This window comes from Symsagittifera roscoffensis, chromosome 7 (assembly GCF_963678635.1).
Source record: "Symsagittifera roscoffensis chromosome 7, txSymRosc1.1, whole genome shotgun sequence".
NCBI lineage: Eukaryota > Metazoa > Xenacoelomorpha > Acoela > Convolutidae > Symsagittifera > Symsagittifera roscoffensis.
Genome location: NC_087068.1, coordinates 2,591,548 through 2,606,946, shown reverse-complemented (window position 1 = coordinate 2,606,946; position 15,399 = coordinate 2,591,548). Strand labels below are relative to the sequence as shown.

General features: G+C 35.5%; 3 protein-coding genes across 4 annotated transcripts in view; all 3 read right to left on the bottom strand.

Moving 5' to 3' along the window:
* LOC134851691 (putative Ras-related protein Rab-33) overlaps positions 1-15,399 on the bottom strand; it is a 524,903-nt gene that overhangs the window by 312,040 nt on the left and 197,464 nt on the right. The window lies entirely within an intron of this gene.
* Positions 1-15,399, bottom strand: part of LOC134851692 (bis(5'-nucleosyl)-tetraphosphatase [asymmetrical]-like) — a 96,121-nt gene that overhangs the window by 79,917 nt on the left and 805 nt on the right. The gene's annotated exons all lie outside the window — the stretch shown is intronic.
* The window catches only part of LOC134851689 (uncharacterized), a 65,087-nt gene continuing 60,263 nt past the window's right edge, over positions 10,576-15,399 (bottom strand). For both annotated transcript variants that reach the window (XM_063867881.1, XM_063867882.1), the window contains one exon: positions 10,576-11,394. In XM_063867881.1, the coding sequence (XP_063723951.1) occupies positions 11,169-11,394 (226 nt within the window). In that variant the 3' untranslated portion in view covers positions 10,576-11,168. The remainder of the gene's footprint in view (positions 11,395-15,399) is intronic.

Genomic DNA, 15,399 nt, shown 5'->3' with positions numbered 1-15,399 from the left:
TGTGCATATCGACTATTCTTTGAGAAGCAACGCCAGTAGACACATGCAAAGATTACCAGGGTGGTCACCAGAACCCATATCACGACCGCGTAGTGCACGGGTCTGCTACGTAGCATCTGCCAATGGAACCGAGTATGCTTCCCCAAAGTTTCATCCGCGAAGGGTTTGGCAATTTCGGACAAAACATCCTCGTCCACGGATGCATCCGGTAACTGGATCAAGTTGAGACGGAGTTCGACCATCTCACTCCGTGCTTGTTCGCTTAGAACTGCCGGTATTAACACGCCGGGAACGCTAAGGTTCTATATCATGTAATACAGTAGAATCACCAATTCTACTTTTCTAAATATATTATCATGGTTGAATTAATAATTTGATTTGACAAAATTGATGCCTGTTATTTTGTGCCCTGAGTCTCTTGAAGTATTTTGAGACAGACCAAGCAGAATTAGTTTAAAACAAGCTCGAGCCGTGAGGTTTAGCCGTGATGCTTGCGTTGCATTTGATCCTTTATGATTTTGAAGAGTCGTAGTGAAACTCTTTGTTATTAATGGCCTTGAAATCACGTATTTTACAAAAGCCTGATTGATTTTTGGACCATTCGAACTTCATGACCACTCAGCAAAGAAAATCGAAACAGCTCGGTAGGGGACTGCAGATTCGGGTTGAACCGTCACAAATGGTTTAACCTCTCCATAAAAGCTCGTTAAGGCTTCAAAATTTTTGGCTGATTCAGATTCAGGGCCGCTTCTATCTTTGAACATTTTGGTCTATAGCCTGTGTTATGAATATCGAACACAAGTCATAGTGATTTTGCTGCTGTAAATTTGCATTTGAGCGTTTTTTTGTTCAGAAGAATCCTGTAGAATCGCATTTTTGTCTTCTATAATCGAACCCTTCAAACAATCAACAATCAAGATATCGTCGAGAAAGAAAAAATCCGTTAGTCCCTGTTACGTGTTGTTAATGGCATTCTGGATTTATTTAGACTAGTTTGTGAGGCCATAGAAGCCTGTTTTGAACCTGTGTGTCCAGCGCGTTCAACAATTACTCTGTTAAAATTACTAAACTACTGTTCGCTTACTAAATCATAAAACAGCAATTGACTGAACAAGTATTTGAGATCTAGTGATTTGAACCACTAATCTCCCTGAGTCTTTTGAGGTGATGACATCAGCGGCTGAATCTGAAAAATCAAGCAAGTTTGTCATTGAATTTTTCTTCGTGAATAGTTCATTGGCTTTGCGTCCATGGCAAATTCACAGCGTATCTTGTTCCGTTGCAATCACCGCTGGTGATACAAAATGATTGCCTGTACACTGCTCCAGTCCGACATTTTATCTCGGATAGACTTGTTGATCTTTTCGCCGAATTTTGCCTGGATAATAACTGGAACTCAGCATCCCTTTTTCTTAATTGGAATGAGCGTTGATTTAGATTGAGTGCGAGGAAAGCTTTGTGTTTCATCACTCTACCCAGTTTTGTGAATGGAGCTTTTGGACAAAGTAACCTTTCAACTCAGAGTTTTTGGCAGTGGTTTTCAATTTTCGTGACTGGTTCCGTCGATGCTTTTATTTGAAGTGCTTGCCTAGCTAGAGTGAAGGATCAGGCAGAGCAAAAATCGAATCCGGTTTTCCGGAATTAGGAACTTCGCCCTGCTGAGAGTCCACTCATTGAATTAAGGTCTACCACGAAAGTGCTGCCATGTAATTTGATGGGGTGACGGTTGTAGTCAACCTAACTTGCACGTACTGATTCTTGGGTCATTTTGAGGATTGAGATCTAGTTGTCCGAGTTGAATATATACTTTTTGCTGTCTTAAGGTTGACAAACTGAACTGGATCGCCTGTGTCACCTGTCGCAATGGGCAAACAGTTGCAGGTTTGTAAAGTTACACGAAGAAATTTAGTTTTTCGCGCCGCTGCCTTGATAAAGCCGAGGTAATTTTCGACGACGTTGTTTGCTCTTGTAAAAATAATCATGACGAACTACTCGGGTTCATTGTCCGATTTCTAAGATACTAACATTTTTCTGTCCTTCTTGCTCCTCGGATTCTATGTTCACGACTTGACCTTTGAGTTACAACACTTTGCAAAGTGGCCTTTTTTGTTGCATGATCGAATTATAGCCCTTCTTGCTGGGCATTTGTCTCTATTCTGAGTGTTGTGATTCGCACTTTATCTTGCATTTATTGCAAACTTTACATAACTTAATTAGTTAACAGGTCACTTACATATGACCTTCACTTGCCATTCTCTCCGGCGGAGAGAATGATCTCTTCACTTTTTAATGTTTTAACTTTAGACTAATTCAATTTTGTTCTTTTATTCTTTTTAATTGTATAAATTAGAATTAGCTACAACAAAGTAACATTTTATCATGGCGCGGTCAAATAACGAATCTAACGTGAGAGGAAAATCTCCATTTTGGCAAAACCATACCGTAGATCCCCCAATTCCCTGGGAAGATTGGAGCGATCTGTTTCACTTAGCTATCAACGCTAAAGAAAAAATAGACATTTAAAACCTACTAAATCCTTCGGAGAGACATCATCCTCAACCTCCAAATTTGGAAAACCCGTTGGACAGCGAAACGGAAAACCAAAGAAAGTCGAGAATGGAGGGAACGTTCAAGAACAGAGACATTACGACGAAGAGGAATCAGCTTCCATTAAAGCAGAAACCAAGAAATTCAATGGAATGCGACTAGAGGAAGCAGAAAAAACTACGATAAGTCTTGTACCTGGCCTTAGAAAATGAAGGAAAAAGAATCTTCGGACAAAAATTTACAAAAGTAAAATTCTTGCAAATTTCATTTAAAGAGTTTTGGGATTTCCTAGCAACCACCTTTGTCATAAAGACAAATGCCACATTTGAACAGCACAAATTATTAAATCGAAAACAACTGACAGAGAATCTCTCGAACAATTTTGGGTTGCCTTAGCAGAAATGGCTAAAAATTGTGACATAGCCGCGGGAGAAGAAGAATGGATTAGAGATATTTTCATAAACAACATGAAAAAATGAAAAACTACGACATCCAAAGGAATTTTTTAACAGAAACTCTTCCACCACGAGAAGCACTAAACGTAGAACTCATCGATGAAAAGGGAATTTGAAACCACTTAAAACTTACAAAAAATTTTAAATCCAACGGATCATCTGTACATAAGCCGCACAGCCATTTTACTTTAAAAAGAGAGTCAACTCTCAATATAGAAAAGAGCAACACCTGTATGAAATGCGGCGGAACTTTCTCAAAAAGACACCTAGCAGTTTGTCCAGCAAAGGATACTACCTGTACATCCTGTAAATACAAAGGTCACTTTACCAGACTTTGTAGATCTCGTCGTAGAGATGTAAACATTGTAAATAATCAAATTGTAGATAATACAGATCTTAATCCGTCGGATAATCCGGATGTAAAAACAGACCATAAAAATAGAGAATATTGTGGAGTCATAAACGCATGGTCGGAATCTGGACAAAGTAAAAACGACGATTACTCCGTATTAATTGTCACTACAATCTTCGACAAGGACCGAAAAGAACTGTTAAATATAAAATTATTAAATATAGACCTCGGAAAAGAAAGTCGAGTAATTTTAAATATACAAGTGGATTCAGCTAGCCCGGTTAGTTTTCAGCTAGCCTGGCTAGAAAAACGTTTTACACGAACTGAAACTCCGAGACCCTTACTTTAAAATCCATCCGGTGGACAAAGCAACCAAGGATCTATACTGTGGACTTACTGACAACGCATTAAATTTTTTTGGAAAGATGATACTTCCGATCTTCTCTAACGGTTGGTCACACAACAACTGCCATTTCTTCTTGACCAAGGGACACGAGAGAAACATTCTAGGAAATGACAACCTGCCAAAGTGGGGAAAGAAGTCTCGCAGAAGTATTTCCCACATTTCCAGACACACAAGCAGTGTAAGTCCATAAGTTCTATTTCTCCATCAGACAAAGATAGGGAACTCTTAAACATATCAAAAAAATTTAAAAATTTGTTCCTTCGGATTGGAAAAATAAAAAACCAGATGAAAGTTACCCATTTTCACGAACCATTAAAACCGATCCAACTAAAAGGAAGACGAGTCCCCCTCCAGTTACTGGATTTAGTTAAGACAGAATAAACATATTCTGTCTAGACCGTGAAACCTTAAGCATATCAAAAACTTTAAAACATGTTCCTTCGGATTGGAAAAATAAAAAACCAGATGAAAATTACCCATTTTCACGAACCTCTCAAACCGATCCAATTAAAAGAAGACGAGTCCCCATCCACTTACTGGATTCAGTTAAGACCGAACTCAACAGATTAAAAGACGAAAGACATATTAAGAAATTAGAAAACTGCGACGAAGATTGTTTTATCAGTCCAATAGTCATTACTTGTAAAAAATACAAATCCATCAAATTAGCTCTTGATTCAAAGTGTATAAAGAAACAAATATACAATAACAAATACCAATTGCCGAATATTTATGAATTGGTAGACAATGTCGCGACACAAATTGCAAGTGACTCCGTTGGAGAAGTGTGGTTTACTAACCTAGATTTAAAAAATTCATACAGTCAACTCGCATTAGACAAGTTTACCAGCAATCAATGTAATTTTAGTATTGTGGGCAGCGATATTACTGGTACATACCAATTTTTAACTGGCTTTTACGGCCTTTTAGGTGATATGCCAAACGAATTAGGTTCTATCCCATTTACCAATTGTTACTTAGATGACATTTTAATTGCTTCCAAAGGAACTTTCTTAGACCACAAGAAAATTGTGTTAAAAGTTTTATCCACACTAGAAGAATATAACTTCGCAGTTAAGTGGACAAAATGCAAACTCTTTCAAAAAGAAATCGAATGGCTGGGATTTAAAATATCTAAAACAGGAATCGCACCTTTATTTGATAAAACGAAAGCAATAAAGGACTTACCTATTCCAAAAAATTTGAAAAAGTTAAGATCTTTTTTCGGATCTAAAAACCAATAAATCAAGTTCGTCCCGAACCTAGCTTCTTTAGGGAGCCCACTTCGCCCTTTACTAAAAAAGAAATCGATCTTCCAATGGAATGACGACCATACGAAAGCATTTGAGAAAATTAAACAAGAAATCGTAAACCTCACGGAGAATACCCATTTTGACGTAAAACGTATTACCAGAGTGAAAACTGACGCTTCGCACAATGGGTTGGGGGCTTCCCCTGAACCACTCCACAGGAGTGATTGGAAAACGATTTCTTTCGCCATTCGGTTTTTAAACCCGCATGAGTCAAAATATTCCACTAACGAACTCGAACTGCTAGGAGTTGTATGGGCTGTCGAACATTATAAAAATTACCTTTACGGATCGGAGTTTGAAGTAATCACAGACCACAAAGCACTACTTTCTGACCTCTCACCTAATCACGGAAATAAAACATATCATAGCAGATTAACAAGATGGCTGGATAGTTATTACCTTTTAATGTTACAATCAAACATCTAGCAGGAAAAGATATGGGATTCACTGACCTAATTTCTAGAATTCCATCTGGAAAAGCCCTTCCGATATCCCATTACGATGAAGAGTTTGTAGTAGCAAATATTAATAAGGTTAAGAAATCAATCAATCCGCCGAAAGGACTCAGTTAGTTTGTAATTACCTATTGATGCTAGTTTAAAATTTTCCTGCTTAGAGGAATGTTGTGATTCGCATTTCATCTTGCTTTTATTGCAAATTTTACTTAATTTAATTAGTTAACAGGTCACTTACATATGACCTTCACTTGCCATTCTCTCCGGCGGAGAAAATGATCTCTTCACTTTTTAATCTTTTAAATTTAGACTAATTCACTTTTATTCTTTTATTCTTTTTAATTGTATAAATTAGAATTAGCTACAACAAAGTAACATTTTATCACTGAGTTAAATATTTATTCTCATAGAAGTAGCACGCGCGCCTATTTTGAGATTGAGCGTTCTTTTGACTTCTACTGCTTTGGGTCCCATCCTGGATGTTTGCTCTTTACATCCTCGCTTGAGCACTTGATCGACATCGCCGGTTCCTGTTTGATACTGACTGGCCCCGAAGTTGCCAAGTTTTTGTACTTCGAGGAAGGATAAAAACTTTGCTTCTGTAGTTCGCATAATTCATAAAACTTTGGGTAGTATTAGACAACAGAATTGCAGTTACAATTTTTGAGAAAAATGGTGACCAGTAGTTTGCACCGTTTGCACCCTGACGAGGAGGCCATGATAATTAAAATGTCCTAAGCAAATGTCCATATATGTTCTAACATAACACTGGGATAAAATGCAAAAGAATATGAAAAGACAATCATTTTATCCCAGTGAAACATTGGAGAATATTTGGACCACATTTTAGCACAAAAAAGTTTCTGACGCAAGCTGCTTAAGGAAAAAATTTATTATCGAACCGGAGAAACTTTATGCATAAGCAAAAGCAGAAAACCTATCAATTTAAATGCTGTTGAATTGGTTTGCTTGCTAAACATGGAAAAGGTGTTTAACATTTGGTCGCGGACCCGTAAAAACTGTCCGCGGTTGCCGCAGCTTTATGGTTCTTATGCTTTCATTTTTTGGTCATGCAATCTTTTTGATACTCCAGAAATAGTATAAAAAAAAATTCGAAACGCAAAATTCAAACAAAACTTCTCGGATCAGGGCGAAGCCCTGAAGGTTCCAACTGCCTTTTAAGGTTTATGGAGCAGTAATAACTTTAAAAAATTAATAGAAATAAAATAAAATCATCACCCCACACGCCATATAAAGTACAAAAAGATAGATTTCGTTTGTTAAAACAAACCAATTATGGCAAATAAGCTTCTTTCAACCAATTTGGAACGATTTCTAAGACGGATTAAATCTCCGCTTACGCGTTAATAGCTCGAATTATATCGCGCGTTAATTGTCCCAAATTGGTCAAAATGTCCAAAATGGCAATCTTTAAACCCTCATAACTTTACGAACAATGATCACAGGTAGAATATCTTTTCCAATTTAAGCTCAAGACATAAATACCTTTTGAATGATATAAAAAAATTCCCTCAAAAATGGCTAGTTAAAAAGTCGAAATTTGTCTGAAGAAAAAAAATCCACCCCGAGCAATAATTTTCCGTTTCTTTCGTATCGAAAGTCGGAACAAAAAAAGAAAAGCTATTGCTGTTTCCAAAACGCCATTCCTCTTATATGAACAGTTTAAATACCTTATTGTTCCGACTTTCGATACGAAAGTAACGGAATATTTGTGCTCGGGGTGGGTTTTTTTTTTCTTCTGACAAATTTTGACTTTTTAACTAGCCATTTTTGACGGAATTTTTTTATATCATTCAAAATTTTTGTTGTCCTGAGCTCAAATTTGAAAAGATATTTCACCTGTGATCATTTTTCGTAAAGTTACGGGGGTTTAAATATTGCCATTTTGGCCAATTTGGGACAATTAACGCGCGATATAGTTCGCGTTATTAACGCGTAAGCGGAGTGTTAATCCATCTTAGAAATCTATCCAAATTGGTTAAAAGAAGCCTTTTTGCCATAATTGGCTTGTTACAAGGAGCGAAATCTATCCTTTTATACTTTATATGGCGTGTGGGGGGATGATTTTCATTTTAAAAAATTCAAATTTTAGAAATTTTTTTCCATTTTGTTTTATTTCATTGAATTTTTTAATGTTATTACTGCTCCATAAACCTTAAAAGGCAGTCGGAACATTCAGGGCTTCGGCCTGATACGAGCAGTCTTGTTTATATCTGCGTATAAAGAGAAGAATTGTTGCTTCAACATAATCAAACTCCACAAGTGCTCTTACACCAACAAGTTTCCGACAAACGGAGCCTTATTTTGCGAAAATAGGCAACCCATTGCAAAGAAAATTGATTAATAGAATAGGTTTAATTAATTTCGAAAACAGACCCGCACTGACAAAAATGGTTTCGGATCGATACATATTGATTTAAAACTGCTTTCAAATTGATTCCGATCGATTATCAATAAACATTTCAGAAACTAAAAGTATTTTTTTAAATCGGTTTAAATCTATCTTTCTGGAAAATGTTGGATCATTTTAAGTTCCTAAAAATTGAATTAAAGTGATTTGGATGAATTTTCCTGCTCACAAAGTTTCATCCAAATATTGACAAAACGATTTGATTCTATTTAAAAAAAACCCCCGAGCAGATCAATTTGAGTGTCTATCTTAAATTGATTTAAGCAAAAGACTACACAACAAATCAATGAAATCGTCAATACCAATTAGCTTTTGTGCTCTAAGTTTTTCTAAAAAATGAATTAAAAAAATTGTCAATACAGGCCAGATTTTGAGCAGAAAACTATGTAACAAATCAAAAAAAAATAGTCAAATTAAGTTAGATTTCGAGCTGAAAAACATTCAATTAAATTGTAAAAAGACTGTTCGTATCAGGGCTCGAACTGCCTTTTAAGGTTTATGGAGCAGTAATAAACTTAAAAAAAATTAAATGTAATAAAATAAAATGAAAATTTTTTTCTAAATTTCGAATTTTTTCAATGAAAATCAACCCCCCACACGACATATGAAATACAAAAGGACAGACTTTGCTCCATGTAACGCATCAATAATGGCAAATAAACTTCTTTAAATCAATTTGGAACAATTTCTAGCCTGAAAAAATTCTCCGCTAACGCGTTAATAGCGCGAAACATATCGCGCGTTAATTGTCCCGAATTGGCATTTTTTAAACCCCCATAACTTCGCAAAAAATGATCACAGGTGAAATATCTTTTCAAACTTAAGCTCAGGACAACAATACCTTTTGAATGATATACAAAATTCCGTCAAAAAGAGCTAGTTAAACAGTCGAAAATTGTCTGAAGAAAAAAAACCCACCCCGAGCACAAATATTCCGTTACTTTCGTTATGAAAGTCGGAACAAAACACTAAATACTGGAAAATGGATGTAATTTTTCTGAATTTCGATACAAAAGTAACGGAATATTTGTGCTCGAGGTGGATTTTTTTTTTCTTCAGAAAAATTTCGGTTTTTTAACTAGCCATTTATGACGGATTTTTTTTATTCGAAAGGTGTTGTTGTCCTGAGCTCAAAATTGAAAAAAAACTCACCTTTGATCATTTTTCGTAGCGTTATGGCGGTTTAAAGATTGCCATTTCGGCCAATTTGGGACAATTACACGCGATATATTTCGCGCTATTAACGCGTAAGCAGAAAGTTTACCCGTCTTAGAAATCGTTCCAAATTGGTTGAAAGAAGCTTGTTTGCCATAATTGATTTGTTACAAGGAGCGAAATTTATCCTTTTGTACTTTATATGGCATGTGGGAGATAATTTTCTTTACAAAATTTCAAAGGTTTCGCTCTATTACATTTAACTTTTTGATGTTAATACTGCTCCGTAAGCCTTAAAAGGCAGTCGGAAAATTCGGGGCTTCGCCCTGATACGAGCAGTCAGGTTTGATTTATAACCGATTTGAACTTTTTGGCTGGCACTTAAAACCAACTTAAATCGATTTTAATTTCAAATCAAACTTTTTTCCTGCAAAAACCAATCTTAACCCATTTTTTTGCATCATAACCCACTTAGCTTGTTTAGTGTGTAAGGATGTATAGAGAGAGTCTGTTATTACAGAACACAACCCGCAAGATGAGACACCCGCATTAATTGCAGATTTGTTTTGTCGTGGAGTTTATGTTAGACAGGGAGGAGCGTCTTTTGATATTCGTGTCTCTGACACCGACGCCATCTCCTATCAGAACAGAAGCCCCATGAGTGTTATGCACTCAGCAGAGGTTGAGAAAAAGATGAAAATATTCAGACGCGTGTCAGGAAAAACATTTGTTTTTCACTCCTCTTGTCATGTCTGTTGATGGGATGTTTGCACCAGAATTTGCAAGTTTCCTTCGGAGAATAGGATAAGCATTATCTACCAAGTGGGAGAAACCCTATAGTAAAACTATGAACTGAGTGAAGTGCCGGCTGTCATTTGCCGTGCTCCGTGCTTCCAGTGTGTGCTTCCGAGGCACAAGAACCAAGTGGAGGAGTCTTGGCTCAGACCATGATTTCTTACCCTAGAGAAATTTTTACGGATGTTCTACAATGAAGAGAAATTGGCTAGCTATGTGCAGACTCTGCTAGTAATGTAAAACGTGGACCTAAATGAAACAAAATGTTGAAAAAATGAACCAAATAGATAATTGACTGATTATAATTTTTAAAAAAAATCCTGATTTTTGACTGATTATGACTGATTATGATTGACTGATTATGATTTTGTCCATGCGGGGACTATGCAAATTTTGCACTCACACAAGAATTTCACCAACAGAATTTTTTTTTGCTAAGCAAAACTTTATTAGGTACGAAAATGCGTACCTTTATCAGAAAAAGTTTAGAATTAAAGGTTCTCGATGATTCAAAGCAGTTAGAAAACTTTTTGCTCTGATCTGTGAGTAAACAGTTGGAGCAGACGCAAAATAATCTTCAACATTTCTTTATGCTGCATCACCATTCTTTGTATCAAAACAGATTGAGATATTTTTACTAATTTTTTTGAAATTACGTCCATACAATTTTGAAAGTACTGTTGTTGGCTGTCCGGCGAACATTAAACAACTATTGTATGTGAAACTATTGGTTTAGAAAAAGGAACGACCATTGGCTTACAAAACAGAAGTAACGACCTCCTTTAGAAGAAGTTTTTGCTTGAAAGCAGTATACCACCGAATTATGCCACCAGTTTGCGATTTGCATATGGTATAATTATAACAAACTAACTTAAGTTAACCAATCATGATTTTTGTGAGATATTTGAGTGGCCTCGTTCAATCTATATCCTACGAGTTAACCAATCTAACTATCCGTTTACAATGAAGAGACCGCGTTCAGGTCTCTTTCAAAATCAAATGACGTTATTCTACTAGTTACAAGGCACAGATGATCTGATCGATTATTTACAAAGTTTCAGTATTTACAATTTACAAAATTTCAGTATTTACAATTTGCAAAATTTAATCAGTACTAAAACGCTATATTGGAATTGCTTGAAACATTTGTTTTTCCACCCCAAGTTTTCGAAATTAAAAGACACAAACACAAAAGAACTACGCTGAAATACCATGTGACAATCATGCTGTCATTCAGTAACTTTTTTCTCAGTCTTTGTTCATTCACTTTTTGCAGCTGATTTGAAATTGTTTCTGTATATGAGAACGGATGCATCTACTAATAGTTTAAACACTTCGAACAAGTTGAACAGACAAATGCCAGTCCAGAGTCCGATGTTTCCTCCAAAATCAGTGAGCAGCTGGGTCGAAGTGTATGCTGGCACCTCAGAGATACGCTCAAAGTTCAACTCCTCATAGTAGATTTCGATACGCGCAATGTTCTCCCTAAAAACAAACGAGACTTTAAGGAAGTAAATTTATTTGCATATTTTTTTCGTGATAGAATTGTTAGATTTGTATACGCGCAATGTTCTCTCAAAAAAACCTACATTTTGGGAAAATTTATTTATATGCTCAATTTTTTCCTTCAGAAAAATGTAGATTTATTTATGTCAAAGTGCAATTTTTTGCAGTTCTAGACAGGTTGCTATGGTCATACCTTCAAAAGAACCAAAAAAGGAGACGATGACACACTTTGAAAACCCCTTTGGTACCTATATTTCAGTGACTTGACACCAAATTACTTTTACGGTAGGAGGAGGGACTGCGTTTCATATTTTTCTACTTTTTCCAGGATACAAAAAATAATTGAGGTGGAAGGGAGTTGGGGATCAAAGCTCCTGATTTGAATGATAGTTGCAATCAATCATTGTGATATGAAGGGTGGGAGAGTTTTTTTTTACTTATGATAGCTCTCCCCGGCAACTTATTGAACCCGATTAATGATATATCACAGAGTGGTTGTGAGGGCTACAAATTATTTGTTATTGGTGACTATACTTTTTGCTACTAGGCTGGGGGGAACTAATGAAAAATGTTCCAAGTTCAACAAATCTTTGTTGCAAATCAGAAATTGTGAAAAAAACAACGGATCTACGTCACAATGTACTTCTATGGTATGTTAAAATAAATTACACCCTCTAAATACAACAGTAAACTAGCACTAGAGCGCTCTTTTGATATTTCTAGTTTTGCAGCATTGTGATTTGGCGAAATTTCGACTATGAAGAAAAAAAGAAGCCGAAATTATTTATCAAAGTTATTGAAGTATAAGACTCAAACAGTTTTTCCAATAACAATTTATTGCACTAAGCTTTAAAAGGATAAGTATCGAGATCAGCTGGTCTGCTTCAAACCCACCCTGACTATCAAAACAAAATCATAGGATGTTTGTTTGTTTTAAAACAAATAAGAAATACGAAATTCAAAACATTTCCCAGCATGGATCCAACCTATGAATCCGGCGACGAAGGCGGGCGTTTTATGTTTACAGCCGCGCTACCGACAGTACGAAAACAAACGTTACCAAGAAGAAAAAAAGACGGTAGGAGAAGGTTAAAATTATTCCGAAAAAGTTCAATAAGAACTTGAATTTTAAATTATAATTTTTCCTTTTACCCTTTTTGTTTATTTTTAATTTCTTCTTTTTTGCGCATTTACCTTCCTTCCTAATTCGCTTTTTGTTATCCCTCTGCTGGATCTATCCCACTACGCTTTTGATCCTTTATTATCCGTTTTGATAATCCCAGCTTGCGCTGGGAGTCAAATCCATGGTCCCTGGTATGCCTGTCGTATATTTGCCTCTGCGCCACGGGGCTTAAGTAATTATATAATTAACTACTTCTGAAATGTTTAGAGTGTATATTCATTTAATTTGTGTTATAAAATGTCGTCTACTCAAAGGTAAACACGACACGTGTGGCGGAAATTATCTAATTTTTTTGAGATTAATATACAGCTTTAGAGCTCCTGAACGTATGAAAAATTTTTCCAGCCCTGTATTTATTTGACCTCCTTGTATGAACAGAACTGTTTTCAAATAGTAAAAAATCATTAGGATTTTTTCCGAAAAAAAGGTATATAACAATTTTAGCACAGTTTTTAAAAATTAGTGAATATGAATCTCATAGACTGACAATTTTTGATGTTTCACAAAAAGATATTGAGGTTTGTCTCGACGCTTTCGAAAAAAAATGTTAGTTTTTCGTGTAGAGATAAAATAGGCTTGAGAGACGAGCAACTATAACAGCCATATAGAAAAACACCGTACGAATCAATGGTACAATTTTGGGTTTTCAATAACAGATAAGATCAGCTCTGGGAACACAATGGCATTTTTAATTTTTTGATTTTCTGAAGCTCTGTACTCAAGTGAACTTGAATTTGTGTCGTCTGCAGAAACAAACACCTCAAAAGGCAAAATTATTATACAGATAAGGAACGACAGAGGACCTAAACTCGAACCTTTTGGCACAGCGCAAACGTTATGTTTCCAAGATGAACTTGTTTCTGACATTTCTACAACCTGTTGACAATTAATTAGACGGCTGCTTAACCATTCTGGGGCTATGCTTCTGTTTCCAGAATTGTTCAACCTTCCAATTAGCATGTTAACATCAAAAGTATCAAATGCTTGTTTCAAATCTATCAAAAAAATTCGCCATTTTTTCATGTGTTAATTTTCCAGTTACCTCTCCAACAGCCTTAATTGTACTATGTTTTGTTTGCAAAAACAAAATGCTGAGCATAAAAAAAACTGAATTTCTCGAAGAACGCATAAACTCTTTTCTACTTGTTTCGCTCATTTCTCAAAATTTCTCCAAATTTTCAGTATTGCTATGAAACGATAGTTGCTTCCCTCGTTCTTTGATCAACCACTGCGCGAACAAAAAATTATCAAATTTACTAATTCATTCGGAAATTTGTCTTTTTGAACAAATCTAACTTGCCTTTTTGGAAAGAAACTTGCCTTCTGGAAAAGATTGACTAATTAAGATAAAATTGGTTAAATAAGCGAGGTTGATTATTTGATTGTTTGAAGTGCCATTGCCTGAAGATGTTTTCGCCAGTAAGCTATCAATGCATGAAAAAAGTGTCATCAGATGACGTTCTCTGCAAAAAAAATTTTTAAAAACTTATATGGGATTGCGATAGTTTATGTTTTTTATAGTTTTGAATCCATGCTTTCAATGAATTGATTGAACTGTTCAGTCAAAAGAGAAGTAAGATCTAGGTATTTGCAACACGAGGAAAGACTGGGTTTTGATCAGGCTCTCTAAAAGCTTTTTTAAAGTCTGCCTGGAGTATCCGAGACAATAACTGATTTTTTTGAAATAAAATCTCTTTTTGTAATTTTTTTGTTTTGTCTGGAAGTTGCTTTGCTAACTTAAATTGGTTTAATTTGACCGCATTGTTTTCAGCACTCACCTAAACTTTGCGTATTTTGTTTCTCTGGGTTTTCGTTTTTTTTTGAACCGTGAAGGTAGTTTGTGTCGTTTATGTATCTGCTGTGTAATAGGTTCATAATTGTTGAGTAACTTTTGAAAAAGCAGATAAAAATTTTCGAAACCTTCACTAATAATTGCTGTTTTAAAAAAATTTAAATAAAAACTGAGCAAAACTAGTAGCGCCTCTATTTGAAAAAGAGGTTTGAAATTCTTATGGGATTCTTTCAGATTTTGTTTTATCGGAAACTAAGACTAATAGGATGATTGTCCCACTGCAAAATATTCGAGACAAGTTTTGAAAACTGATGACACTCAGGTTACCTCTTTGACAAGAGAGTCAGAAGAAATAGAGTATAAGGTGATCGTGCGATTAATACTAAACAGAATAGCTGTTTTAAGATTTCTACATTGAAATCTCCAATACAATCTGTTGTCTTTGTGATAATGGGCGTTCGAGAAAGCTACCTACTTTTTCAATACGCTCATCTTTGTTTATTCTGGGAGGGTTATATAATGCTGCTAAGATAAATTTGAAACCAAGTTGTGAGATTTTAACCAATAAATACTATTCAAGAAATATCGGCTATTTTTCAATAATACTGATCCCCTTTAGGTCATGAATCAGTACACTTCCACCATACAATTAATCAGACCCAAATCTATATTGCTTCTAAGATTTTCGGAGAAACGCGTTGAATTCATCTTGTTTACTTTAGCATGTTTCAATTATTCATATTTTTGACGCGGATATTCAAGACAAATTAAAAGTGCTCCAAATTCTTGAACGTGTTTTTCAGGGGCCTTGCATTAAGGAGTAGCTTATAAATTACAAGAGATGTGTTTTTTTGGATCCATTTTCATCTGGGACTTTCTTTATGAGTGGTTGAGTTCTTTTAGCCTTAACAGCAGCTTGAATAAAAGTAATAATGTGCGGTACAACAACAACATTTATTATATCATTTGCTAGATTTCTTCGATTTGTTTTTTTTTTGATGAGAGCATG